The sequence below is a fragment of the Drepanopeziza brunnea genome (assembly GCF_022702325.1).
Source record: "Drepanopeziza brunnea f. sp. 'multigermtubi' strain 214-2 chromosome Unknown ctg4, whole genome shotgun sequence".
NCBI classification, from domain to species: Eukaryota; Fungi; Ascomycota; class Leotiomycetes; order Helotiales; family Drepanopezizaceae; genus Drepanopeziza; species Drepanopeziza brunnea.
In genome coordinates this window covers 341,069-368,782 of record NW_027094067.1, presented here as the reverse complement: position 1 = coordinate 368,782, position 27,714 = coordinate 341,069, and the positions used below count along the sequence as shown (strand labels likewise).

Genomic DNA, 27,714 nt, shown 5'->3' with positions numbered 1-27,714 from the left:
CACAATGTTTATTATGTGCTGAGAACAGGCCCGGATTATCAGATGTGAGGCATTATGCTTTTTTGGATGCCCCTCACCCCCAAATTCGCAGCCCTGGATAACGTCCGATCAATAACTTTTAATGCATCCCAACAACAACGCTTGTAAAGCGTCGTGCAACGAACGAAAGAACGACAATGCAATTGGGCACAGCTCGGTAACGTTATCGTGACGTTTAGAGAATGGGCTGTCTGCAAAGCTGAAGGCCGAGGCATGAGGAGTTCCCCAGTTCTAGGAAAAACCGCCTTTCCAGCATCTTGAACTCCATCTTCGGAATACTACATGATGGCTGCTCACGCAGACTCCTCTGTTGACAATGATACCGAGCGTCTCCCTCCCCCTCCTCGACCCTCAATGTCCTTGAGTCCGCCTCGACTTCTGATCATCGGAGCTGGGTCTCGAGGGACAGCCTACGCCAGAGCTACTGGGGCGTCGACGAATGGAATTATCGTTGCCGTTGCGGAGCCCGTGGCATATAAGCGGAAGTTGCTCGGGGACACATACATCTGGGGAAAGGCAGGGCCATCAGATGGCCAGGAGTTTGAGGGGTGGAAGCAGTTCCTGACTTGGGAACAGGAGAGACGGGCGAAGGCTGCGAGAGGAGAGGATGTACCAGAGGCCATCGACGGCGTCTTCATCTGCGTACTCGATGAGATGCACAAGGAGGCTATTGTCGGGCTCGCTCCTCTGGGTCTGCATATTATGTGCGAGAAGCCTCTGGCGACGAGCCTTGCCGATTGTGTCTCTATCTACAAATCCCTCCTCCCAAACCTACCAGATGCGACTCCTTCCAAGATCTTCTCTATCGGCCATGTTCTCAGATACAGTCCCCACAATATGCTTCTGAGGAAGCTTTTACTGGAGGACAAGGTCATTGGGGATATCATGTCGGTAAACCATACCGAACCTGTCGGGTGGTGGCACTTCACCCATAGCTATGTGAGGTCTGATGCTCTACTCTGTCTATAGTTCAGTAGCTAACATATCCCAGGGGAAACTGGCGTAAAGAATCAACAACTGCGCCGTCCCTCCTCACCAAGTCCTGCCATGATATCGACGTGCTCCTCTGGCTCCTCTGCTCCCCACCACCTGGCTCGACCGCACCCGCACACATTCCCACTACTGTTACTTCGCTGGGAGGTCTACAATACTTCAAAAAGGGCAGAAAGCCGAAGGCTGCGGGGAATGCTACCAACTGCCTCTCTTGCCCTGCCGAGCTATCTTGCAAATACTCTGCAAAGAAGATCTATCTCGGGAAAGAGCTAAAAGGACTTGGTTCAGGAAACACATTCTGGCCGGTGAATATAGTACTCCCCGAAATCGAAGACTGCATCTCCTCGGGAGACCTTGCCGGCGGCGAGGCTGCGTTGACATCCAAGCTTGCTGAGGACTATACCAGCGACACTCCAGAGTCCGAAGTGTCGGCCAAGAACTGGTTTGGGCGCTGTGTATACGAAGCAGATAACGATATCAACGACGACCAAGTGGTAACAATGCAATGGGAGGACGATCCAGTGGCGACCCTCGATGGTGATACTGCGCAAGTATTAGCCGGCCGAGGCGCCAAGACTGCAGTCTTCCACATGGTGGCACATACCAAGAAGCAGTGTGATCGATACAGTCACTTCTACGGTAACGATGGCGAGATCTATGCGGATAGTGAAACCATCACCGTGCAGGATTTCAACACGGACGCGACCAAGATATACAAGCCTCACCTGGCTGGCGGGGGCCACGGAGGGGGCGATGACGGGCTCGCGAGACAATTCATCCTGGCTGTGGATGCGGTCAAGAACCACGGTGTCAGCGTGCAAGAGGCTCAGCGGCTCCACGTTGGCTGCAGCTTGGAAGAGGTCATCCGAAGCCACGCCATGGTCTTTGCAGCCGAGCAGGCTAGACTCGGAAAGCAAGTGCTGGCCTTCCCGCAGTGGTGGACCGATAACGTGGAGGCGCGTCTCTTTTAGTAGCTGGCTGTTTTTTTTTTTGTCTTTTTTTTTAACATCCCTTAGCCCCTTAGCAGAGTCAATGAAGATATCACAATATTTGAAGTCTAATGCCATATGTTCTATTCCAGACCTCCCAGCCAGCACGGGTGTTAGTACTGATGTAGGTTTTAACTTTTCGTCAGTGTATCCCCCTTTCTTTCCTCCCATTGTTGGCATATGTATATCCAGGATCATATACATATAAACGCATCCAGCTCAGCTACTACTGCTCACGACAAGCAAGAGCTTATTCTTCTCGAAACAAACCACCCATACAGCGAGCGTATTGACGACTACCTACCTATGTGTGTGTGTGTGTGTGTGTGTGTGTGTGTATGTGTGTGTCCACCACCGTCCACAAAGTCTTTACTGGTCTAAGCTGTAGGCCGGTCTTTCCCCTGTCGATATTTGTCACGGATTAGATCTTGCTTGTTAGCCAGGTGAGTCTATCTAACCTGTTCGTCAACCTGTTCGTCTAACCCATTCATCTAACCCATTCATCTCAGCCTCCCCAATATATATATATATATATATATATATATAGAAAGAGACAGAAGACATCCCACGTAGGTATGTTTACAGCCAGTCAACGCCGTGACTATTAAATTGACGGATAAAAATCAACGAAAGACGTAAAACAATAGCATAGCAATAGAGTAGGTAGACAGACAGACAGAGAGAGATATGCACGTCTTATCTTATCTTATCTCATTTCATTCATTTCATTCATTCATCAATCTACTTACTTACTTACTCTCTCTCTCTCTCTCTCTCTCTCTCTTCTCCCTCTCCCCTTCAACCCTCCCTCCCTCCCCTCCAGCTCAGCTCAGCTCAGCTCAGCTCAGCAGCCGATTCTAAAGCTCGCGATGCAACTCCCCCTCCCCCAAAGAAACCTGAAGAAAAAAAAAACAAAAAAAAAACCCCCCATCAAATATATTTTAAACATGGGACGGAACGCCCGCTCCTAGCCTCCCTATGCAAGTATGCAAGTATGCAAGTATGCAAGTATGCAAGTATCCAAGGTATGATATATATATATATATAAGAAAACCCGGCCAAGCGCTGAAGCCCAAAAAACTCTTTCAATCAGGTAATCAATCATGCGAGTAATCAATCAAGCGAGTAATCAATCAAGCGAGCATTGAAAAAGAAGAAAAAACAAATCTTAGGAGGAAAAAGAAAAAGATTTTTAGAGAAGAAAAAAAAAGGGATTTATACAGAAACACATACATGGACATGGACATGCACATACGTGTGTGTACATGCACATTTCTCTCATACCCCGTCACCCGCCCTTCTTTCTTTCTTTCTTTCTTTCTGGATCAGTTCTGCGACTGACTCCGCTGAGCCGATCCAAGCCAAACCCAGCCAAAGCCAAGTCATAGGCCAGCCAACCCTCACTTTCTCTCTTTCCTCGCGTTTACTTTCGCTTCTTTCCTTCAACTCGTCATACAAAGTGACCTTTTTCTCTTCTTTCTATCTTCTTCCCCCCCCACCTCCACACCCCCATCCTCTCCCCCTCCCACCCTCACCGTCTTCGTGATATTGGAGAGAGAGAGCCGTGAGCCAGTTCGATATGGCATCAAAGAAACGATCACTTATTCCCTACCAACTTACGACTTGCCTTGGTGATAATGTCCGCCGCCTTGGCAACCTGCGCCTGGGCCAGCGTCCAGTTTCGCGCATCCACAGCGTCGCGGATGGCCGGGAAAAAGGCCGTGTCGTAACCGGACCAGAGCTGTGGGCCGAAGAGGACGTGCTTGAACTGGGTTCGGTTGGGGATCTATGCACCGCCGTGAGTCAGAAAACAAACAGCCTCGCTTGGGTGCGATAGGAGTATAGGGAAGGAGATTGAGGGAGGTTTGATAGAAGTTATAAGTGAATACGCCCATGCAAAATAGAACGAGGGAGACTTACACCACCACCCTCCTCCAGATCCAACAGGTGCGTCTCAAAGTTCGCCATCCGATTATTGTGGCTCATCCGATGCGCTGCCAAGACCGCACTCTCGAACCCGCTGCCGCCCAGCACGATACCATCCCAATCGAGCTCCCATTTCTCAAATAGCTTCGCGTCTTTCGCAAACTGTAGCACCGCCTCTCTCAGCGGCTCGATGCTCCAGGGAGTGTTGCCCGCGATGTTGGCGCCTTTGTCGCCGACCCAGTTGTCGAGCTCGATCACCCACATTGTGAGGGCGGTTGAATAGGCTGAGATGTCGAAGGGGAGGACGAGCCGGTCGGAGAATTCCAGGATGAGCAGGGTCCAGACTTGCGCGAGCATCTTGTGGTATTGGAAGCCTGGATCGCCGACGGTGTCCATCCACTCGAACGTGTCGTAGGCGGAGTGATACGGGTGCGGAGGGCCGTCAAAACCAATATCGAGACTGGACGTCCCAGCCATGTCTTGGAAAGCAACGTAGTCGCTGCCAGCGCCCAAGCCTTCCAGCTCCCCACCACGTTGGTCCCAGAGTGCGCGGAGCGTGGCGTTCTTGCTTAAATCGCTGACGCGATCCAGTGCCCGTAGAAGGGATTTCTTGAACATAGGACTGCCGGAAGCCTTGAACTCTGTGCCGCCGACTGCAACATCAACGTTGATATAGGCGTATCCATTTTGCCGTAAGCGGTCCATGTTGTTCTCTACATATTCTGTAGAGCCGATGAGGTTGTACTCCTCGCCGTCCCATGAGGCGAATTCAATAGTGCGGAGAGGTTTCCAGCCGCGCTCTACCAGATCCCCGAAGATGCGGATCACTTCTAGCATGACTGCTGTTCCAGAGCCCGGATCTGTAGCACCGTAGACCCAGGCATCGCGGTGGTTGCCGACGATGATTGATTTCTCTCTTTGCTCAACTCCCCTGATCTTACCCATCACGTTCCAGATAGGCTGCTGCTCGACTTCGTCTTGGTCATTCACAAGATGCACCTTTGGAGAGCTTAGGTTTCCTGTCCAGTACGTAACATTCTGAAGTCCTCCTGTCCAGTTGGGATGCCCCACCGGCTCCTGGCCCACCCCCTCGATCGCTTTCAGGAGATGTTGTGCATCTCCCCATGACAGAGGTATACTCGGGATGTTGACCAGGCCGGGATTGTTGTCTTTGGAGACCCTCTCGGCTCCCTTAACGCTCGCGTACCCAGGCGTCAGCACATCCCCCACAACCCAGCTCATCAATCCCACTGAGCCCCTCTGAACGCCGCCTTCAGGCATGAATCTCCCATTCGGCGCCGGCTCTCCAAGCACAAACCCATCTTCCTGCGGATCGCTGTAGATGATAACACCCACAAAACCCCACTCCTCCGCAGCCTTGACTTTCAACGCGCGATCCCCTTGTGTTCCCCCATACCTCACCAGAGCAATCGCCCCTTTCACATCGATCCCACTGTCATACAGCGCCTTGTAATCCTCTCTCGCTCCATAATTCGCGTAAATCAGCGGTCCTGTGACATCCCCTGCCCTCGAATGACCATGGAAAACCGGCGTCTGGGCCCTCACGCCTTCCCCGTACACATCCACCTCCTCAATCTTCGCACTCCACTCCACACCCCCATCACCCTTCAGCAACTCGACCTTCCTCCCCCCTTTCTTGGGGTAATTCAAATACACATCATACTGATCCATGTGCACCTCCTCCAGAAAGTTGCCCCGCATGAAATCCTGCACATACTCCGCCAACACATAGTCGCCCTCGGTGCCCGCCAGATGATCCGCCTGCGTCACCACCCGCAGGTACTCGCGGATCTTGCCCTCGTTCGCCATGGCCTGAACATGTATCCTGACACTCTCCGGATCAAACATCTGGCCCGCCAGGCGCCCCGTCGCGCTCGTAAAGATGTCGCTCATGAACAGCAGGTACACGACGGCCATGACCAGCAACAGGGCGAAGCAGCGCCCGAGCACGATGCAGAAGTTCGCGTCCAGCGTCGGCCACCGCGGTCGCAGGGACGCGGGCCACTTCCACCGCGCGAGGATCCCGAGGCTGGATATGCGTTTCCCCCACGCCGACTGCGTGCTGCGGCTCCCCTCGGCAGCCGGATCCCCCATCTCCATCTCCTGCATCTCCCTCCGCACCTCGTCCTCCTCCTCCTCCGAGCTCTGGCTTGTCCTTCTCCGCCCTCCATCCTGATTGAGAAAGCTATCGTGTTCGACATCGTCGCCGTCGTTGTCGCCGTTGACTGATGTGTTTTCTTCCGTAGGTGGCGGCCTGTAGCCCACTCGCCGCGTAGGCACCGGTGTACGGCCTCCGAGCTCTGAGCCTAACAGTCCCTCTCGCTCGGCCGGGTGGGCCGCTTCTCTTGTATTGTCCTCTCGCGGAAAAGGCGTGTTGCGCGAGGAGGAGCCGACGGCCTCGTCGTAGGTGGGAATCGGGACGGGCTCGTACTTGTTAGGCTTCTCGTCGGTGGGCATGATGGCGATGCTGTGGCCCGCAGGGTTAGGAACTCAAAAGGGGTCCGGGGCCGTTCGAGGGTTGTTGATCGGGATAGGGATACCTAGGGTTTGCTATTTCAGTCAGGCCAGCTGTCGCTCATGCCGCACCGTGTGAATCCTGGGCTTCAATATCTCCAATCCATAGGGTAGAGAAGCAATTCGTGTAAGTGTAGGTAGGTCGGTCGGTTGGTAGGTGTGGTTTGTTATTTGCGCCAAGGTGGAGTGTTGGCGTCGGAAAGGTCTTCGTACTCGGGAATATCGAGGTCTGAAGCATGATTGACGATGCACGTCTCGGCTGCGGCGAGGCTTGGAAGCTGTCAAACACTAAAAGAAAGAGTCTAGGCCGTGCGGTAGTGGTAAAGAATAACTTCGTTGGGGATTGTGCACCTTCAATCAATTGCAATTCGATATTCAATCATTGGGAGACAGATGTAAATTTTATCACGACCTGTCACGCAGCAGGAGTCACAACACAGACCGATTCCGGGGCCGCAGAAGCTATGTACACGTGATCACAGTCTTCCAATTACTCTCCTTCTCGTCTGAATATTACACAATAGTGTGCCCCGAAGGCATGATGAATTCGGAGCATGATCGCCTCTCATGCCCTGTTTGCTCAATCTCAAAGTTTTGAGTCAAGCATCTCGCTTCTGAGAAGCTCGGCGTGCTACCACCAAGGCTCCATCGAAACTTCTTACAATTGGGTTCTCTCCCAACCCGTCGTCTTTCGAAGAAATCTACTTCTCTGCATTTGTCACAACCCCGTCGTACTCTCTCGATGCAATGTATTCTATGGTGCGATGGAAGTGGCGTTTGGGCATGTCGATGGTGGCGGATTCCTGGTTGGTTTGGAGGTTGGAGTGGATGAGCTCGATGAGTCCGTTGAGATATTTCGTAGTCACCTGTCCAAATTAGGGCTGCAGTCTACATGGCAGTAAGGAGAACTTACAGCATCATTCTGCTGATCAAAGTAGTAAACGTAGCGGTTCAGAATCTCGACGAAAAGCTCAACTGAAACAGCCGTATCCATGCAAGCATCGGCAACACGGAGAGCTCGTTGGAGACACTCCAAAACTCTCTTGCCATCACGGTAGAGCTATAATCATTAGCTTGTTTGAATACCCTCCTGGGATCTTATGCTTACCTTCTTCTCGTCATCTTCCGTCTCGCCCTTGGCAACGATCGGCACAGCCCACCATAAGTGAGATGCCAAATACACAGCTCGACATTGATCCGGCTTCTTGAGAAGCTTGCTACCGTGTAGCGCGCACTTCGTGATCAGGGTATCGTAGTTCTCTCTGCCAAAGTTCCGGACTTCATGCAATGCACCAGCAATAATGCAGACAGCTTGGAATTGAGCTCTCGAATCGCTGATCGCCTCTTCATATATAGTGAAGGCTTGTGCGAAGAACTCGTAGCTGACTTCCTCCGCTCCGTTCTGATCAGCAATCTGACCACATGTGACGAACAGACGTAAACAGAGCTCGGCAGAGCTGGGCACGCGGGTATACAGTGTTGATAGGGATGAATGCATGAACTTGTATATAGCTGATGACTGTGACTCCCAGTTGTCATCGTAGTGCTCTCTCGCTTTGTACCGTCTAGCCAGCTTCTGCGCCGAAGTGATCAGAGCCGGTGTTGTGAACTTTACACGTTCGTTTCCCTCAGCATAGGCCTTTCTCGTTGCTTGCAGAAGCTTGTATTGCGTTTCGTTATCATCGCTGTGAATGAGATGAACTATCCGAGCGAGCCAGCCTTGCTCTTCCACCGTCTCATCCGTTTCAACGGCCTTCCGTTGTTGAACACCAGAATACCCGGCAGGTTGTTGTGTACCTTCCTTGATCAGGACCTTCAAGGTCTCGAGAACGCACTCCAATTGGGAGAGTATCGAGACATTGGTAAGATTTCTTTGTAGATTCTTTGCTACCTCGCCGGCTACAGCTCTCCGACACGAGTAGGTTTGTGAGTGGATGAGCGGGATATATTGTGGAAGGGAAAGCGCTGTAAATATTGACACGTAGGATTTCATAGGTGCCAGGAGAAGGTTAAGAATGTTCGTTTGTGCCTCTGGGGAGTGCAAGTCTGCACTGTTGGCATGCTGCTTGACTTTTGAATTTGCGTAATCCAGAACTTGGTCGACATAGTCAAGGCGTTCCGGGTAGATATTGAGAGCGAGATTGACCAGTGATACCAGTAAGGCTGTGGTATCTTGAATAGGAAGATGCTGAGCGTTAACTAGGTTCATCACCTGCTCAAAAAATATCTCATAGAGCTTGATATTCTCTGGAATACCTCTGCTCTTCGGCTCATCCGATCCATTCGTGCCATTTTCAGAGTCTGGGTTGGTTTCTGGCTTTGCCGATCCCTCTTGCATCTCGGGCTCCGCCGTCCCAGCCTCTTTCGTTGGCGACCCATTGGTCTCACCTGGATATTGCTCGCCGTTTGGTTCCTTCGGGGATACGGGCTTCTTTTCCTGGCCCAGCCGTACACCCTCCAGCAACTTCGCAATAGCATCCTGCTCCAGCTTCTCACGGTCTTCCTTGGGATCCACCTCTGATTCCCTCGCAGCATACGCAGAAAGTCTGTCCATCAGCGCGATAACGATAACCTTGACATTGACATGTGGATTCAGCCGGGAGACCGCAGCTAGGAACTGGTCAAGGGTGTGTAGGTGGAACTCGTCCGGGAATACCTGCGTGATAACTTCCAGCAGGTACTCCTGCGCCAGAACATCCCGGCACTGGACGACTTGCTCCAGCAAAGGTTGCAGAATAACATTCTTGTAGGTCTCCAAGTCCACCAGCTGGCTCAATCGTACGAGGTTGTTGCCCACGAGCAGCTGTAGCTCTTTACGCTCCTGTGTCCGCTGCTCCCTCTCCCTCGAGTGTCCTTGGTGCTGCAACCGAACCCATAACTTGTTCATCTCCACGAAATTCGTCAGGGTGAAGCTGATCGAGTCCTGGAGGTTTCCCTCTGGTCCATCTCCATTGCCCATTGGGAGGTTGTCCCGCGCTTGTCCAGAGAGGTAATATCGCAAGAAGAGGCCTCGGATCGGATGTTGAACTCCCCTGCTCATCTCCATCATGTCCTTCATAATCTCCTTAACGGGTGCATCTTCGATTGACATGTACACTGTTCCGACCGTGATCATCAGGTAGAGTCGAGGTATGATGTTGCCCGCATATTGGACAAGCTCGTATAGATCTGCAAGGTGATTGACTGGGTGGGAGTCTTTCAAGTAAGAGGAGAGGTGTCGGAGAGCATCGAAAACAGACATGTATAGCTCGTAATACTGTTTCGGTCCCAGGCTGCTCGTTCGAAGCTCCGACACCAAAGTAGAGCTGTCGATAGATTAGCATTAGCATCATCTGTAGACCCAGCGCATCCCGCGCATCCCGCGCAATCCATCTCATCTTCCCCAAGGCCGCTCCCACAGCATCGTACCTGCATTTGAGAGCATCCATAAGCTTCCCAGGGGTTTCCAGGCATTTGCGCATCAGATGCGTCTGCTGCCTCACCACCAGCAGGGCATCTTCCAGCAGCCGGGCCTGGTCTTCTACCGCCGGAGGGGAAGCCATAATGAGCGAGTATCGGAATATTCGTGCACGGTGGCTTGCGCAGCTCAGGCAGGTGGCATTAAAGTCGTGAGAGACTTTAAGGCGGGAGGTTGTGGTGTTGCAAGTATTGTTGCGGTGTTGAAGTCAAGTGGTCAAGGGAGCAGCAGCGTTACTATGGGCACAGCCGCGCAATGACATCTTGGGTTGGCTCGGTAGGAAGCAAGCAGCCCTCACAGTAAGTACAATGATCACTCAGTACAAGTATATTTGTTATACAGTAACTTGATTTTGTATAATTCAATTAATTAATTAATTAAACATTATCTTAGTCATACATCCTCATGTTTCGTTTCGCAGTCTTCCAAACGCCAGCAATGTTGCGCGTTCCAGCTCCTCTTGGGACGCTCCGCTGCTCCTTCCTAGGAAAACAATAGACCTCCATAAAATCAATCTGGAAGGCAAATATGTACCACATCGAAAATCCCGTCTTTTTAAACATGTCTTCTGAATAACCAGTTTCTCATCTTTTCTCATTGTTTTCGTTCAATTCTGTTCCTGGGCCAGCCTTGACAAAGCGTGGTTTGAATTTTGCGCATCCTTCGTGCTCAATTTGTTTGTACGTATCATATTTCATACTTCAGAATAAGAGTCGTCTGAATGATTCGGTGATCCCGCGATTGGAGGGCGGGCCTCTTTCTTTGAAGTTTCCTTTTTTTTGGGAGTAATCCGCGGTACATGCCCTGAACCTGTGCTGGTGCCGTTCGCCCAACTGGGGTAGTGCTTGTCCAACTTCCCATTATCGCACGAAGGCTTAGATGAAGAGCTAATGCTCGAAGAGCTCAGGATTGCAGTGTATATTGAGGAAAGTGTGGATGGCACATTCGTTGAGAGAGAGGAGGCTGTAGTTGGACATGGCGATGGGCTCGAGATTGGCCCACCAGGTGAGGATGAATTGCTCGGAGGCGTAGGAGTGGGTGTCGGGGTAGATGGCGAGGGCTCCAAGGTGAAAGTGGAGCATTTCGTTGAAAGTGTTTCGGAGGAGGGTGTGGTCGAAATCTCGGAGGTAGTAGGCACAAATGAAGTTGATGCTGGTGCAAATGCTGGAGATGTAGCAGGCGTAGGAGATGGCATCGCACTGCTAGAACATGGTTCGGAGTACTGTGAGGTCGAGGTCTTGAAGGTCGTCGACCCTGATGAGACTGGTGCCGGAGCAGGAGAAGGAGCCGAAGCCGAAGCAGAGGTAGGAGTCGTTATGGCGCTGCTGGAAGATATGCTGGGCGGCTCCTGGGATGTGGTCACACTCACTGAGGCTGAAAGACTAACAGTAGTCGGAGGGGGGATGATATCGATGATAGAGTATTTGGGCTTGGCCGGAGCCGGAGTGGCAGTCAGCAGAATGGTCAGTGTCGTCTTCGGCCCCTCGAAAATCTTCGTCGATACAACAAAATTTGTGATGGGCGGCAGCGTTATATCGTCTGTTTCGACGAAAGTGAGCGGTGGTTGTGTCACCACAATCGTCTGCACAATCATCGCCGCCGGTTGTTGGCCTCCATCAACAGGCACAATCGAGTAAGTTGCTCTTCTCTCACGAGGCTGCAGCAAATACGGTCTTCTGCTCACGAGTGGCAAGGAAGATACAAAGCAGAAAAGTGAAGATACTGCGAACAGAGACGGGGTTGAGGTATTGAGACGCATCATGGGCTAAGGTAGGGAAGACGAGAGGATTTGATAGCGTTGAGAGACGATACTTGCGATGGATGAGAGCGATTATGAAGAAGAAATCATGCTTACCGGGGATGATAATTGCGGTTAAGTACGTGCAGTTGTGCGGCGATGTACTTGCGTATTGAGAAGTTGGGAGGTTGGGGATTCTTGCGGAAGGTTGGTGTTTTGCGCGCGATAAATGAGAATGGCTGGTATAAGCGTCAACTCGAACTTGAACCCGCAGCGAAAACAAACGAGAAGATATATTCCTGCGTCGGCGACTTTTGGTCAGCAGCAGACGTAGGGTAAGTAGCTCGGCGGTGATGATCGGGGTCCGCATTTTCATACGTGGTAATCATCATCACATTGATGCAGTTCGCAATGGAGAGTCTCTGTTGAAGAAAAGATTATATCGAGTGAAGTCGGAACATATAATCTCCGATGCGCCAAGGTTGGCCTTACATAAGCGTCGCCACGTTCAGGAATGTTGTTGCCTAGGAAGCAGGCTGACTCGACAACAGAGAGATGCCTGATTATTATGGCAGACGACGGAGCTATGCCCGCCCAACATTTATACTTATTAATCTTTCCAATAAGCTTGAGTCGCCAACCTCTTGGACGAAACCTAGCATGGCCGCCCGGACGATTCCTTATTACTACTACTTACTTACTACGTACATACAGATCGCTATTTCGTCGAGATCGACGTCCTTCCCATTGCATATAAACTCTTATTGTGCAAAAGCAGACCTGCAGTGCACATTGCAGTTTTCAGTATCATAACCCTACACCGCACGACAACTCTGTACAAGATCTGGATCTTTACCCTTGTTCTCTTCTTTCGAGGGTAGAACCAAAAACGCTTCTTTCAAGGCTTCTTTCAAGACCAGGATTCGAAAGCAACCCCATGTTCAAGACAAGCTCTCGCCAAGTCCAACTCTCGATGCATCCATCACCTGACACCGACCACCTCGCTAATAAAGTCAAAGTCAATATCAACATCAGAGCATCCTGGAGTCTACCTACCTCCTCCTTATGTTTCCAATCTAACTTCGCCAAATCATCTACGCCCTACTCCTACCAGCCCGACACCACAAAAACATCACCGCTGTACCCCCACCCCCCGAGGGAGCCTTTAATTTGACGGTAGCTAGCAAATAATATATATATATATATATATATATATTTTTTTTATCTTTTTACTTTTCAAAAACAAACATGCCCGGAGTCAATGCTGTATTCTCATCCCGCACCAATGCCAGCATAACCACGAGCTCAATCCCCCTCCCGTCCCGTCTCGTCTTACAGACAAATCAATCGCTGTTTCGCTAGCTATATCTGCCAACTTTCATGGTGAAGCGCGATTGAGATTAGCACAGGCGTGTTTACATTCTAGCCACAGCTTCGGCTCCTTTCTTTAAATCATTATCTTTCCTCGCCCTTACTTAATTCTCAGCTTGATTATGAAGCTTCTCCAAAAGTAAGGGATAGCGAATATGAAGAATATGCCTAGCACAGTAATCAACCTCGCAAATACGGCGACATCTCAGTATTATTGATGTGGAGGGAGACAGCTGCTGGGGTGATTGGCTTCAAATGAGACCTCCCGAATATCTCGCTGAATATATGTAACATGACGAAAATTTCGGAAATTTCTGCCCAAGACTGGGCTTAGAGTTTCTACTTGGAAGAGGTTCTGCATCGCCAGTTGTTGTTATTGTCGATTCTATTCTGGAGAACTCGCTTACCCGGGAAAAGTCCCGCCCCCCTCTTTCTCACCGCAAAAAAGCAAAATACTACATCAATATATTGCGTGGAAAGATTGGTCTGGATTAACTGCTAAGGTCTCAAAATCAGTTTCCAAAATTTGGTGTAGCGTTTCGCCGATTGTTTGTGCATCGCGGGTGAAGTGGCGAGGCTGCCAGCGATATCATACGTGCCCTCTTGGTGGCGCGGAGACTTTTCCTGAATAACTAAGGCTTACTCGTCGATTTGTGACTCGCGCTTACTCTTATCTATCTTTTCTTTCTTGTCGAGGCTACTGCAAGCGTAGTAACACTGTGGCCTCAAGGCTCAAAGTATGGTACCAAATTTAAACAGGTAAAAGACCCGGGCCCTGGAGGATTAAAATCGAAAAACCCACGAGAGATGCACAAAATTGGACAGTGGTATCCACCATCGTGTTGGGTAATTGACGGAGAAGGCTGTGTGTTGTGGGTTTGGTGATTTTATCATGCGTATGGGCCACGGGATGAGTAGCAATTGAGCGCGAATTATTCTAGAATATACAATCTAATTTCCCGATGGAAGCGTATCACTACCTTGTATATCAAATATTTGCTAGGAAAAATGTTGAGTTTGGCGCCTGTGGATGTAGAGGGAGTAGACTTTTGTTCCACAAACAAAACACGGCCTATGAGGGATATGAGACCTTGGAAGCCTTTTTTTGAACTTGATTGAGTTTTTCTCTCAGGATAATCGATTGTGACTCTATTCGTCAATTAAGAGACCTAATCTTCGCGGAATATTTGGACCACGTTTGAGTTTGGGCGTACATATACATATAGTTACCTATATATCAGCCAAATTCTATAGTTGACACCGGCAGGGAAACTCTAGTCTTCAGCTAAGTTGCAGTTACTATAATCTACTTGTATAGAAATCGGGAAATTCGAAATTTCTGTATTGTGGGAAGAAGGCATAGCATAGCGCGGCGAAACAATGGTATAAATTGCGCGATATCACATAATTGACATTGGTTCTCGGAAGAGGGAACAGCTATTGACTCTAATTTTCATATCATTCCGAGCTTCTAACAAGAAGCCAACCGGTGATGAATCCTATCTACAGGTCCCTGAAGAGAATGGAAAGGCAGACGTGGACGGTGAAAGGTCTTCTATCGCGCAAGTCAGTATATTATATTGAATGCAATATAAAAATCTGCAAGACTGTATCAAAGCGGCCGACATCCATTCGTAGCCTGAGAGAAAATATATTCACAGACGTACTATTTTACGGTGAAGTATGGTCCTGCAGAATAGCTTGGTTTTATGCAGTTTAAAAAAGATGAGCTATAAGAAATCCTAATTCTTAAATCTGAATTCTGCCGTTGAAAAATCCGAGAATATTCAATAGAGCAAACAATTTCTTTACCTAGGTGCAATACTTTATTGAATCGATAAGAGAAATGTGGGGCCTCAGGTGTTTTTATTCGCTTAATTTCTAGCGTTTTTCAAAGCGGAAAGATGTTTTATCCATACACCGGCTTGTTTATCTTTTTTCATTATCGAGACAGTGCCAACAGAAATTTTTACAACGCAGTTCTGTGTGTGTCCGCGCACGAAAGCAAGTCCCGATTATCTCTATCACAATGTCGACTCACGATACCCTCCTTCCAAATTACGATGCTAGATATCTTGCTTGGTAAGAAAACCAAAAACTTTCGTCCGCGAGTCCACTTTGGCAAATCTGACTGACCTACAGGCAAACCGACTTGGCGGATACAACAAAGCTTATCCTTGCTTCCGTGAAGATTTACCAAGTGGACGCCAATAGATCCAATCCCGGATATTCGACCAGGCGTGTCCGCTTTCCTTACCCAGGCTCTCCCCTCCGTCCACCTCCCAAGCCGCTAGCACTGGTTATCTACCTCTCAGAGAGTAAGTAAAAGAAATCCTCAGCATTATATTTGGCACTAACAGGTGAAAGCCGATATTGCAACCCAGGCCTCGGCTTTCTTCGCTCCTGAAATCAATGCAGACCCCAATTTCCTCGACGATCTACTCCGCAAGAACAGGAATATCATTTCGAAGTCGAACAATATCCTCTACATCGAAGATCTACCGCAAGCCTTGAAGTTATACTTCTGGGACAACAAGCCTATCTGCGGTCCCGAAGATTGCCATGTCGTAACCCCAGAGAGAAATGGCATCAGCGCATTAGACTTCGAGATACCATTAAAGTTAGCCCCACGCGCTTCGATTGTTAAGAAGCTCGCAATCTACGGTCCTCCTTCAAATACAGATCGAAAACTCTATAACCAATGCGTGTTCCTCCTGCTTGAGGCTTTGAAGGATCTTGAAACTCTCTATTTGATAGTCGACAATCGTCATGAAGTAGGCGAGACCGGGCACGGTAGGAGGTTCATCGGCGGTGCTGCTCTACTTGGTCTGGAAAATAAAGGTCAACAAACGACTCGAACAGAACGGTAATTTCCCAGCCTCCCAAGCTCAGTGATCACCGCCCGCATTGGCAGAGGGGGAACTTGGCTAATTCCATACAGAGAAAGAGGAAAAGAGGCATGGGCAAGTTACTTCACGGCAATGAAGTGGAAAATGGAAATAAACAAATGGGACGGAAAGCATAACCTGGATATCAAGATCGTTCAGTGGGAACCTGATATTAGTAATGTTGAGTGGGAACCTGCCGTCGAAGAGCCGCTACCTGGTACCGGCATGAAGTTATTCCTGAAGTATGCCTTGAACAGCGCTTTTGAGGGCATATTATGGCTAGTTTCTGGCTGGAACCAGTAGGATCTCTTGAAAGCCTTGCGTAAATGGAGAGCAATCATAAGTGTGCTACAGGATTGGTGATTGTAGCTAGAATGCAACCCTGTCTCGCGGCACAAAATCTAGTCTTCAAACATGGCTATGACCAGATCGCGGAGAGCTGCCCAATCGTAAGAAAAAGACTCTTCTTGATTAACGTTCAAATTCCATGCTTAATGTGACTTGACCAAAGTAACCAGAAAGTGACAATAAGATTCACTCCTATCAATGTAAGAGATGAAACTAGACTCAACAACGACGAAAGAAACGCAAACCATCCAAAGTCCGGAGAGATCACTTCGCCAGTATCAGAACCCTCGCCGGAAACGGCTGCCAGCTCTACTAAGAGATAATTATCACTCACGCCCTACTCTACTTGGCCGAAGGCGGCTCTCCAGATGTAGTCACGTGAATTCTTTCCACGTCGTTGATATGGTTAGTCTCCCCGTCTATTCTTCAAGTTGGGTGTCTACATTGCGTAGTTTGTCTGCTTAGCAGTCACGGCAAACTTTGATAGAGATCTATAACCAGACCGCTGATCGACAACTTCAAGAATGTTCAACTAAAGGATAGAAAGTGATATGCCCTCAATTACCCTAGATTAGGAAGGAGTAAAGCCTCTGAGCGATTCCAAGCCCTGCTTTGAAAAAAAGCCATAGGCATTTGAAAAAGTGCTTGTGTATCGAGAAAAAAAAAGAATCCAGAATATATAAGGTAATAAAAGTAAGCTATCTACCGTGGATGAGACTCGCTTCACTTGTTTATCAAGCTAAGGTAGTCGAGGAAGCTTAAAGCGCCGACCACGCTAGCTGCCATAAAAAGTGGGACTTCGCGCGAATGCCCTCAACCCAGCAACCCCAAACACCTCGATCGCGTCCGCGCTGAGAAACTTTCGAGATCACTCAACGAACAAGTCCGGTGCTTGCCTAAACTTGCCGTCCGATACCTACACAGTATCAACCGGCGCTTGATATTAGAGAACAAACCTGGTAAGTATCCGCACTCGCGGAGCTTTGTTTACTTTCGTCTCGGAGTTTCGCATCCCCTTCATCTTTCACGCTCCAAGCCCGGCGCTGGTCGGTCTAGCGGAAATACTGCTGACGTGAACAGACCAGTGAGAAAGAAAGAGAGAGGATAAAGAACGCGCGAAGATGGAGGAATTGTATGCCGCCGAGACGCCACCGCGGTCAAGATCTCCTGTTCTGACCGAGTCTGCGCCACTCAGACCTAGATCGAAGTCGACGGATACTAAGATTCCATGTGGGAGTTCGATATTCTTAAATTCTACTCTCAGCGCGCTGGGTGGTAAGTATTCCATTTCAGAGATCGGAATTGAGGCTGACCAAGAGCAGAGACAGACCGTCAGACTTTCGAACCAATCTCCGCTCCCAAGGGCCAGAAACCAGAAGCCAATTTCCAGGAGACATCCAAAGGCTCAGAGCTGGGATATAAAGACTCCAGCGCCACGATTGATGATCTCTCGCACGAACCTGCCTCGTTGCTTTCCTCGCACCAACAAGCCAAGGACGCCGCCGACGCCGCCGCAGGCGAATCCGAATCGATAAAGCTTCTCACTCAGGAGCGCGACATGCTGAGAGATGAGCTCAAGTCTGTTACCGATGATTTGAAAAACGTCCAGCTAGATCTCCGTGTGGCAAGAGGCAGATATGAAGCGATGTTCCGAGCCTCTGCCGCTAGGCAGAAGCATCTGTATGGAGTTTTTGAGCAGCTACACAATGTCGCTACTTCTGGGCCGATTCAGCTTGTTCCTAATCCTGCTAGTCTAAGTCTCCAGGCTTTGAAATGGGGTCCCATTAGTGTTTCGATGGAGAACTGGCTGGCGGAGCCTATGAGGGGTTCAGAAGAGCCAGTCGTGCCCTTGTCGATGACTGCCAAGGAGAGTAGTGGAACTGATGGATCGTTCTTTAGTGCCGAGGACATCTTTGGGAAAGAATTGGATCCAAATGCCGTAAGTTCGTCCAATTTACTGGTCAATTTTCGAAGCCTTCTGGAAAGTTTCAACTTCGCAAGTCGAACTCTGCCATCGGTTTCAAGTGGGATGAACGTACTGACAGTTACTAGCAAGCCTTCTTGCCAAGCTCATTGAGCCCAGGAAAGAGAACTCAGAGTCTTAAAAAGGGAAGCCGGACCGCTGAAAGAAAGAGGAGAGGCGCTGCCAAGTTCACTTTGAGCCGTCCAAAGCTCAGTCCGTCCAAGCTTTCTCCACAGCTCAGCTTCAACTATTCGTCCGCCGCCTCTGACACTTCACTAATTCCCTATTGTCCAAATCCAACTGTACGTAGTGAAGACCAGCCTGGGGGGGGTCACCAAGGTAGACATGAGCCTGGTAGACATGAGCCTGGTGGACATCAGTATGGCGAACATCAGCATGGTAACATGACCCCCTACTCGACGAAAGAGCAAGAGCCGGTAAAGTCTTTCCCAAAGCACTACTTTTCAACCTCGCCTATCAGAGGCCCAGCTCAAATCAGCAATACGGGCAGCTTCTCAAACCAAAGCCTGCCATGGCAGCTGCAAGAGCAAACCGAGGACCCTTCCGAAAACAAGTCTCGAAAGAAGTCCGGTAAGCAACAGCCACGACCAAAAAAAGGAGGAAAACACCACAAGCCCACGAGCCAGGCGACATATCAGCCAAGATACGAGCCAGTATATGTATACCAGCCGAAAAGTAAGCCATCGTGGCAGCAGAAGATGCAACAGAACCAGCCGAGCCAAAAAAAATCGCTAGCATCATACGCTCATGACGGCCAGGCGAACCCTCAACCCGCACCCCAGGCACAATGGGTCCCCCAGACGGCATTCCCAACGCTCCCACAGCAGCAGCCGTTCCCTCGTCTCATTCAAGTGCCACATCCAGGCCTCTTCGTCCCTTACACGGCACCCATCTCACCAAGTGCAGTTTTGGACCTGCTTCCTGCCCGCTGGCGCGGCGTCTGCCCCCACTCAATGCTCGTACGTTTCGCCCCCTTTCTCTCCTTTCCCCTCCCTTGCCATTCCTTTCGATCCATCCAGTCTCGAGATCCATTCCTCAGACACCATCACCTCCCCCCCCCTTCCCCTTCACACATCACCTCCCCCTCCCCGTCTCTCAATCGACTAAACCTAACCTGCCCAACCACAGAGCAACTCCACCGGCTGCCCCCTCAAAGCCCGCTGCCGCCTTCTCCACCTCTGCGAAGCCTACAGCAACCCCCATGGCTCCGGCTGCTACTACGTCTGGGGAAACTGCCCTTTCCTCCACGAGTTCAAGGTCTGCAGCGACGCCATCGCGGCCCCGCACGGCTGCCCGCTGGAGGAGACACTCGTTCCGCGCCGCAGCAAAGAGCATTACAAGCACGCAAGCCAGGAGGAGGAGGAGTTTACAAAGGCGAGAACCCTGCACATGCGATCGACGGTGCATCGCTCCGGGGTCGGGCGGGAGGAGTGGAATTTGCGGGTCGTGGTGGCGAGTTTGAGAGAGGCGCACGATGCGGGGATTTACAATGGATTGTACTGAACTGGGGGCTGCGAGTTGTGGTATTGGGTGTTGAGGGGAGGGGGAGGGCGATGTCTGGATGATGGATATGCGGTTTGCGGTGTGGTACGGATGGAAAGTGGATTCTGAATAGGCCAGCCAGCCATGTTGCTGGACGTGGGTAGCCAGCCGGGTATTTACGAAAATGTTTGAGTATCGGAATTCTTTGCTTTTTATCGCGCAGTCAGGTCGTCGTCGTCGGCGCCGAAGGTGGGAATGGAGGGAATCATAGAAGAGAACCGTAGATAGTACTGGGCGGCCGTGGAAATAAGCTCTTTCCGTCTAGGTCGATAATAAAAGTGTTTTCCGTAAGCGTATACACCAGCCGTGCAATCGTTCCTCGTCCAAATGTACCACTTGCACCTCCTCCAATTGCTCCACTTCCAGTCGTACAAGGCGGTCGGTATGAGCCGGCAAAAGAAATATTTTATTCATAGCCATAAGCCTATCATAGCAATCAATCCTCGTCTTTCTATCTACAATGTCAGAGGCCCTCTCGGTTAATTCGCTTCTCTTTATCAACACTCGCCTGTCCGTCGTGAGCCCCATATGCCGGCTGCACCGAGACAGTATTACGCTCGTTTGTTTTATAGTCCATTTAATTCGAATCCTGGGAACTCCTTGTCGAGTCTGAGCCGCGTGAGAAATGCCTTGGGCTGGAAAAGGCATTTCCACGCCGGCACAGATCCGCTGCAGCAGCCTCCTCACGGATCCTCTCAGCCAACCCACGGGATTGGGGAGGTGGGTAATGCTCGTCTGCTGAGCTGGTTGGCGAGCAGTGAAACTGCTCGGAATCGGATACGGATGAGCTTGAATCGAAGAGGGTATCCTGATCGGAGAACAGCTCCTCAACCTTGATCAGCAGCTCGCTCTTGCAGCTGTCCGCCTTGGCCGGTATGCTGGGAATTTTGGCTCCTCCCACTGTCTGGGCCGAATTGTCGAAACTGATTTCTGAATCCAGGGACGCTACGGCACCATCCATTTTACCCTGAATCTCCTTGAACTGTACCTGCGTTGCCGAAATAGCCTGGTCTATGCCTAAGACCAACTTCAATAACGAGCCTTCGACACACTGGGCTATTAAAGCAGAGAGCCCGAGGTAGTTGGCCCGAGCAGTCTCGTCTTGGCAATGTTCCATTTGCTCCTTCATGGCGCCTCGGACCTTGCCGATGTTTCTCAGGGCACGACTAACAGCATGAGCACAATGGTTGTTGAAAGCATCCAAAGTCCCTGAGGAGATTTGATGAAAGCTGAGTGCAAGCTCTGATGCTCCAGCAGCGATATCATCTGAAGAGAGTCAATCTCATTTCGGACATATCCTTTAAGATTGAAGGACGAGGGTAACCTACTTATTTGCGCCTTGGCTAATACGAGCTCTTTGTGCTCGTCTTTCAGAAGCGCATTCTTTTCCTCTAAAATTCTGTTGAGATCTTTGGTCCTGTGCCAAATTGTCAGCTCTTGCTCCAGAATGGTCCGCAACAGGAATAGCCATGCATGCCACCACACAACAGCCTTCTCAATACTCACTGCTCATACAACACCCTCTCCTTCCTTAATTGCCGAACCTCAGTCTCCAACGCCCTCACACGATTCTCCAACTCTCTCGATTGCGCTGGCTGAGCCTCAAACCCGCGCACAAAGTTCTCGTGTGCGCGGTCAATGATCGATCTCAGCTCGTCATTGCGCTTCGTGAGATCCTCCGTCGTTTGCGTCAGTCGTCGGTTCTCAATCTCCAGGCCACCCATGTACGCGAGAAAGCCTTCGGGGTCCGCTGAAACCTTATGGGCCAGTTTTTGGGCTTCGATCAAGATGGGACAGGTGTTCGCCATTTTGATGGTTTCCTAGCGATGTGGCGATGTGGCGAGGGGACTGGAATGGTTCTTGTGGTTTGTGATGGATGATATAAGCGATTGGGTTGTGCAAGTAAGGATGCAGTTGTTGATCTGATGTTGAGGACAGGAAGGAGGAAGATGGGTGCGAGGTGAGAGTTTTTGTTTGTTGTATAATGGGTGGCGAGTGCACTCGAATTGAAACCCGGAAACGGAAACCGCGGCGGGTCTTTACTATTAAAAACCTCCAGCAAGGTCTGGAAACATTTCTTCAGAAATGAAATGTTTTTCCTTTTTTTTTTTTTTTAGAAAACGAGTTTGTACTTGCTTGAAAGTCTAATAAAAATATGAGGCTCATTTCCATGATCGCTCAATCTATTTTTATGCTGGTGAAATTCACTTTACATGAAACCGGATGGTCAAGTCCATCGTTGCTGCTTATGTTGTTGTTGTCGTTAGACGAATATCGGAGCCGAGTTAACTTACCGAGTTATCCTAAATATAGAGTTGACGCCACAGCCAAGAGATTAACAAGATACGTATCTCGACCTGTGGCTATTCTAAGTATTCTTTCGGCTCAGTTTGCCCTTGATTCGAAGCTGATCCTTTGCTTCTTAAATTGACACAGAGATGCTTTACTGTAGTACCACGGTACAGGCCTAAGTATTACCCCTCGAGGGTGCCTTAAAAGTTTAGTTTACACTTTAAACCCCCTGTTTTCCCTACCCTCGAGGGGTAATACTTACGCCTGCGACGTAGTAATTTTGCATTTGTGTGATCGTCATTCCTACTCAAACCTTTTCCTACCAAAACTTTTCCTACTAAAACCTTAATTCTTGGATAGAGCTATAGCCCGTCTTCGGTATAGTGCTATGGAGCTCTTTTTAGGCTATTATTACCGCCGTCGGCGATATATTCGAGCTGTTTGTAACCAAGCTTTAAAATCAGCCTTTGCATGTGGTTTGAAAGAGACGGACGGTCCGAAGACGAACCCCCACCTGCCTTTCGGATAGACAGGGCCACGATTTGTGGCGTGTTTTGAGGCAATGCCCTGGTATGTACTGCGTATAATATCCTCTCTTTACAACTCATCCTTCAAAGACTCAAGCAACTTTGACCCAGATTGATCCAGCGTTTTTCCCTGAGCGAGAGGCGAGAACAGCCCGGAGAAGGAAAGGGAGGATCCCAGCTTTTCCTACCTAACCAGATCACGATCACAAATTTATGGAATACATATTCACTTGAAATTTTATATTCTGATATGGGCTACACCCAACTCATACCTCTCATGTTTAATCTATCTTGCAAGTACTTCAGACAGTAGAAGTCCTCCGGCTCCACTCCCACTCTTAACTCAGCTCCGAAATGCGTCTGTACTAGTTGTCGTCAGCCTTGAACTCAGAGCCTCATTGTTGATTGAGCGGGTGCTGAGTCAGCGAGAGTGGAGTGGAATGGAGTGGGTACACATACCTAGCTCCTCCTTTTTGTTACCTACGTCAATGCATTCATTCGGTACCCACTATCGACTTTCTTCTTCTCCCTCTCCCTCTTCCTCTTTATCTCCATGACTACCGTCGAACCATACCGTCCTCCACAGCATAAATTCCCTTCCGGGGCGCCTTCGAGTCGAGCACGAACCCATCCCGCTTCAACGTCCAACAGCACCATAAGCCAGAACATACCACCCGCGGTGCCATCACCACCACGCCTCTCGCGCAATTCGCCGCCTGGAAACCTCTCCCGCACAGCGACAAAGCAGCCGTTCAATAAGATACGCCAAGATTATCGAGAAGGGAGGGACCCGATGGCTGTCCTGGACCCGGAGGAGGGGTACAGTCAATGGCTGTTCAGCGCCGAAGAGCTCCAGGCCACGCCGTCGATGTGTGACGGCCTGGATCCGGCTGAGGAGAGGTGTCGCCGGGCGAAGGGTGTGAATTTCATTATACAGACGGGCATACTGTTGAAGCTGCCGCAGATGACGATTGGGGTGGCGAGCATTTTCTTCCACCGGTTTTACATGCGGAAGAGTATGGTGGAGAAGAAGGGGGGGCTGCATCACTACGTAAGTCAAGAAGTCGTGTTTATTTCTTAGCAACAGACCCTTGACTGCTTCTTTTCTCTTGTCTTTTCTCTACAGGATGTTCATGACGGAGGGTTCATGACTGATCTTTTGTCTCAGAGTCTCGCAGCCACTGCCCTCTTCCTCGCAACCAAAACTGAAGAGTGCTGCCGCAAAACTAAAGAGATTGTTATCGCCGTCGCCAAAGTCGCCCAGAAGAACGCCGCCCTCATCATCGATGAGCAGTCCAAGGAATATTGGCGCTGGCGCGACTCCATGCTCCTTTACGAAGAACTCATGCTGGAGGTTCTCACCTTTGACCTCGTAGTACAAACCCCCTACTCGCTTCTCATTTCGGCTCTGAAGCACTACAATTTCGAAGACAACAAGCATATCCGCAATGTGGCCTGGGCATTCGTCAACGATTGCGGCATGACGATGGTATGTCTGGCGATGCCGCCCCGGGATATCGCCGTCGCGGCGCTGTATTTTGCGGTCCAGTTCCATTGGGAAACGATACCTGACGATGAGGAGACGGGGCAGCCGTGGTGGGTCGTGTTGGGTGGGAAGTCGGACAGGATTGTCAGGGCTGTGGGCTTCATGACCGAATTCTGGCGCGAGAATCCGCTGCGCAAACCAGAAACCCCTTACGCTGGGTACACCTCCTCGAGCGAGGATCTGGACAGGACGAGGAAGCGCGCGGGTTCGGAGGTCAGCAGTATCATCTCGCCGCCGTCTGTCAACGGTGATACTCAGTCTCACCATAACAGTTCCCCGAAAGTGAAGGAGGAGGAGCCTGCGCTGAAAAGGGAAGCGGAAGATAATGGCGAGGGGTCCGTGTCTTCGTCGAAGAGGAAGGAGACAGATGCGAGTTTCGAAGAGGGCGAGGAGATCGACGAGCCGGCTGCGAAGAGGGCGAAGACGGAAGAACCTGGCGAGGAGGACGAGTCTGGAGATACCGCGGAGCCGGGGGAGGTGGATGATGCGCCGGGTTCGTGATGTTTCTGGCGTTCAACGGATTCCTTGATGGATTGATTTAGGGGGTTGGGATGGAGTCGGGGTTAGGGGCTCGGGTTTAATACCCAGTCAAGGAACGATAAGGGTCTTGCTTTTCCTTTATCTACTCTCTTTCTCTATGTCTTTTTGCCTCTTTTGTAGATACCCAGCAAATGAAATACACGATTCGATAGTTATCTTCGAGAAGGAAGGCGTATCCTGTCTTTTCTTCCGTCTGGAGTAGATCCGTTACTCATAGGTAGAACATTCCGAAGGAAGACAGATACAATAGGTGTTGAAAGAAAGTTGGGGGTTCCCATCTTTGTAACGTAATGAATAGTTATCTTTTATTACAGTATCTATATATTTCATATCGAATATCAACCTCAAACCCCTACACCCTCACTCCGTTTCAAGTTAACCCCCCCCCCCTCCCGCGGCCCCCTCCACAGAACCTCTCTAACGGCACCTCCCTCCACCGTGCCCGCTCCGTATGCCACCACACATCCCTCTGCCTCCCCAGCTTCCCACTCGGCACCACCGGTACTACACTCCCATCGAGATTCCAACTCCCCGTGCACCCCTCCCTGCCAGTCTCAATGCCATCCTCGCCTCTGTCCAGCAAGCCGCCCACGCCCCTGTCAACGCCGAGAACGGCCTCGTCGCTGCCCTCGACGTCGCGTCTCAGGCTGTAGAACACCTTGCTCTCGACGACCGTGCCCAGGAAGCCGATGGTGGAGCGCTCCACCAAGGCACCATGCTCGTTCCAGACTACGGTGTGGAATCCGGGGCTCGTCGTGGCCGCCGCCGTAGCCTCGATACGATGCTGAGCCAGGCGGCGGGCAGTCGCCAGACTCGTGCCTGCCTCTCGAGGAGGAGGCGTGTCGTTGTCGGCGGACGAGGAAGCTTTGTCCGTGTTGTGGGAGGAGGCGGAGCGGGTGGGCGATTTGACCTGGCTAGGGATGTGGGAAGTGGAATGGCGGCGCATGGAGAGGATGGAGCGGGTGGTGGGCGGAGGACTTGGCGCGATTGGAGCGTGGGGTGGTTGGTTGGAAAGGCTCGTATTCCTGTATCAGTCTGCTTGGTGTTCGATGCGATCTCTGGGCCTGCAGAGGCGTTGGAGGGTGCCGTCAGGGTCGGTCGGCGCACGAAGTGTTCGCAGAGCTGGGAAGCCGCCAGATTCCGTCGACTTGGCGAAAATATCGGTGGCTTGCCTGTCGCTGGGGTTCGTGAATTCCCAATGCAGGTACTGCAGAGTTGAAGAGGCCAGATAGGGATGCAGGTAGATCTCAACGCCATTGGGGAGCGATGGCGAGGGTGCTTGAGATATGGTGGAACGAACGAGGGATTTCAGATGAGAGAAGAGTCGGGTCAAGACTGGCTGGGAGAGGAGCGGAAGCGAGATCAATGATAACGAAGTCAGGAAATCAGTCCTCGCGTGAGACCCGTAACTCGACAGTCCGTCGGCAGTTACGCCGGGGAGGTTATCGAGCCGTACCGACTTCAAAGATGGTAGTGACAGAAGTGTCTCGCCATTGAAAGAAGTGGCAGGATAAGATGAGACCAGTATATTCTCCAGGGAAGGTGAAGAGTAAAAGATATCCGTGAACACCAGGGAATCGATGGTGCCACCTGGGCTACAATGCAGAACTAGAGTTTTGAGATAAGTCCAATTGGAGTGGTGGCCGAAGAAATCGATGAATTCATTGCTCCGGGAGGAGCGGGCTTGGGGTAAGAATCGGAGAGAGGTACTCCGCATCGGCCGAGATATTAAACCGATGCTGTCGCCGGTAAGGGCTGGCAGAGATGATCCTGACCTTCTCAGTGAGCTTTGCTCGTGTTGATAGTGCATGTACCAATTTCGTGAACTCGTGATCGTACGCTGAATAGAAGCCCGGGAACCTTTCGAGGTTTGGGCATGCCACGATCAGAGATGCCAGGAGTTCGAGGTACTCGTCCTGCTCTTTCTTGCTCTTCGCTGCATCTAGCATTGCCGGGACTTTCAGAGATTTGACATACCCAGCTAGCTCTGGTCGAAATCCGGGGGGTCTTCCGTAGCAATCTCAGCCTCGTCCCGTATTTGAGCTTGAACCTCTTCTTGGTGTGGAGTATCGAGTCGCATCCAATCATCTGGATATCTTCATATAGAGCACACCTTGCTGCTCCCCACCATTTCCTACAGCTTAGCCCCAGGTTTGTCACATCTCTCATCCAAAATGTCGAGCAACTCAAGCTTCTAGTACGTAGATGTAACTTCTTCAGCTCGGATGATATTAGAAGTAGAATTTCCTCGGGCACTTTCTTGAACCCTTCTCTTCGAATAGTGTAGGTCCTCCCAGACGGGGTTTTGTTGGTAGAATCCGACCCCATTTTCCCTGTTAGTAACCAGAACCTTGCATCTGTTGACTTCCTTCTCCAGCTGCTCCATATCGCGGCGATGCTGATAGGGACTCAGCAGCCGGTCTTCGTTGGCCAGGGATTGCAGCCAGAGGTATTTAAGGAGGTTTCTTTGTACTGATGCTGTTCCTGCTCCTAGTATCCGGACCAGAGTACGAAGATTCCTTGCTTGTACGACTTGACTCGTAGACGATTGAAGATCTAATACTCAAGAGACTCTTGTGTTTCAACTCAACGCTGGACCGGGAGGTCATCGAGCTGCTGGCAGTAGAAGCTGGTCGCTTATACAATCGAGGAGACTCCATGCTCGGTGGGACTCCCCAAGGGAGGTCGAAAGGCGTGGGCATAGGACACTTTGCAGGGGGTTGGGCGAGTAGAAATTGTACGAGGCGGCAGACTTGTGCTTCCGTTCTGAACGCAGGGAGGCGAGCGCGGTTCTTGTTTTGATATCTTGCTCGCTGTAGCTCCGAGGCCTGGTCTTTTGGGCCTGGTCCTTCTCTACGCTAGATTTGACCGGTCGGACATCAAGGGTTTGCCGAATCCTGGATGTTGAGTAGGAGAGAGGGAGGGAGGAGGAGAGGGAAGAAGAGGAGGAGGAGGGTACTCTGTTTTGTAGCACATGGCGTCTGTCCTGGCACTGTTCT

At 50.5% G+C, this 27,714-nt stretch overlaps 10 protein-coding genes across 10 annotated transcripts; 4 read left to right on the top strand and 6 right to left on the bottom strand.

Moving 5' to 3' along the window:
* Window positions 1-324: 324 nt before the first annotated feature.
* On the top strand, window positions 325-2,003 carry L3040_002992 (uncharacterized protein; the record flags this gene model as incomplete). The annotated part of the gene is made up of 2 exons (XM_007296460.1): window positions 325-983; window positions 1,031-2,003. 2 exons carry the CDS (start codon window positions 325-327, stop codon window positions 2,001-2,003), a joined length of 1,632 nt encoding a protein of 543 aa, XP_007296522.1.
* Window positions 2,004-3,618: 1,615 nt separating this feature from the next.
* Window positions 3,619-6,425, bottom strand: L3040_002991 (uncharacterized protein; the record flags this gene model as incomplete). The annotated part of the gene is made up of 2 exons (XM_007296459.1): window positions 3,619-3,807; window positions 3,942-6,425. 2 exons carry the CDS (start codon window positions 6,423-6,425, stop codon window positions 3,619-3,621), a joined length of 2,673 nt encoding a protein of 890 aa, XP_007296521.1.
* A 758-nt stretch (window positions 6,426-7,183) lies between these two features.
* On the bottom strand, window positions 7,184-10,024 carry L3040_002990 (uncharacterized protein; the record flags this gene model as incomplete). The annotated part of the gene is made up of 4 exons (XM_007296458.1): window positions 7,184-7,348; window positions 7,396-7,542; window positions 7,591-9,787; window positions 9,891-10,024. 4 exons carry the CDS (start codon window positions 10,022-10,024, stop codon window positions 7,184-7,186), a joined length of 2,643 nt encoding a protein of 880 aa, XP_007296520.1.
* Window positions 10,025-10,826: 802 nt separating this feature from the next.
* On the bottom strand, window positions 10,827-11,698 carry L3040_002989 (uncharacterized protein; the record flags this gene model as incomplete). Its single annotated transcript, XM_066154281.1, has 2 exons — window positions 10,827-11,141; window positions 11,327-11,698. The coding sequence occupies 2 exons, from the start codon at window positions 11,696-11,698 to the stop codon at window positions 10,827-10,829; spliced, it is 687 nt and encodes a 228-aa protein (XP_066012261.1).
* A 3,379-nt stretch (window positions 11,699-15,077) lies between these two features.
* Window positions 15,078-16,239, top strand: L3040_002988 (uncharacterized protein; the record flags this gene model as incomplete). The annotated part of the gene is made up of 4 exons (XM_007296456.1): window positions 15,078-15,130; window positions 15,191-15,366; window positions 15,416-15,914; window positions 15,990-16,239. The coding sequence occupies 4 exons, from the start codon at window positions 15,078-15,080 to the stop codon at window positions 16,237-16,239; spliced, it is 978 nt and encodes a 325-aa protein (XP_007296518.1).
* Window positions 16,240-17,405: 1,166 nt separating this feature from the next.
* Window positions 17,406-19,771, top strand: L3040_002987 (uncharacterized protein; the record flags this gene model as incomplete). The annotated part of the gene is made up of 4 exons (XM_007296455.1): window positions 17,406-17,559; window positions 17,607-18,223; window positions 18,337-19,227; window positions 19,397-19,771. 4 exons carry the CDS (start codon window positions 17,406-17,408, stop codon window positions 19,769-19,771), a joined length of 2,037 nt encoding a protein of 678 aa, XP_007296517.1.
* Window positions 19,772-20,387: 616 nt separating this feature from the next.
* L3040_002986 (uncharacterized protein) lies at window positions 20,388-21,618 on the bottom strand (the record flags this gene model as incomplete). Its single annotated transcript, XM_066154280.1, has 3 exons — window positions 20,388-21,076; window positions 21,139-21,227; window positions 21,317-21,618. 3 exons carry the CDS (start codon window positions 21,616-21,618, stop codon window positions 20,388-20,390), a joined length of 1,080 nt encoding a protein of 359 aa, XP_066012260.1.
* Window positions 21,619-23,182: 1,564 nt separating this feature from the next.
* Window positions 23,183-24,676, top strand: L3040_002985 (uncharacterized protein; the record flags this gene model as incomplete). The annotated part of the gene is made up of 2 exons (XM_007296453.1): window positions 23,183-23,680; window positions 23,798-24,676. 2 exons carry the CDS (start codon window positions 23,183-23,185, stop codon window positions 24,674-24,676), a joined length of 1,377 nt encoding a protein of 458 aa, XP_007296515.1.
* A 409-nt stretch (window positions 24,677-25,085) lies between these two features.
* Window positions 25,086-25,661, bottom strand: L3040_002984 (uncharacterized protein; the record flags this gene model as incomplete). The annotated part of the gene is made up of 1 exon (XM_007296452.2): window positions 25,086-25,661. The coding sequence occupies one exon, from the start codon at window positions 25,659-25,661 to the stop codon at window positions 25,086-25,088; it is 576 nt and encodes a 191-aa protein (XP_007296514.2).
* An 84-nt stretch (window positions 25,662-25,745) lies between these two features.
* Window positions 25,746-26,664, bottom strand: L3040_002983 (uncharacterized protein; the record flags this gene model as incomplete). The annotated part of the gene is made up of 2 exons (XM_066154279.1): window positions 25,746-26,310; window positions 26,426-26,664. 2 exons carry the CDS (start codon window positions 26,662-26,664, stop codon window positions 25,746-25,748), a joined length of 804 nt encoding a protein of 267 aa, XP_066012259.1.
* Between the last annotated feature and the right edge of the window lie 1,050 nt (window positions 26,665-27,714).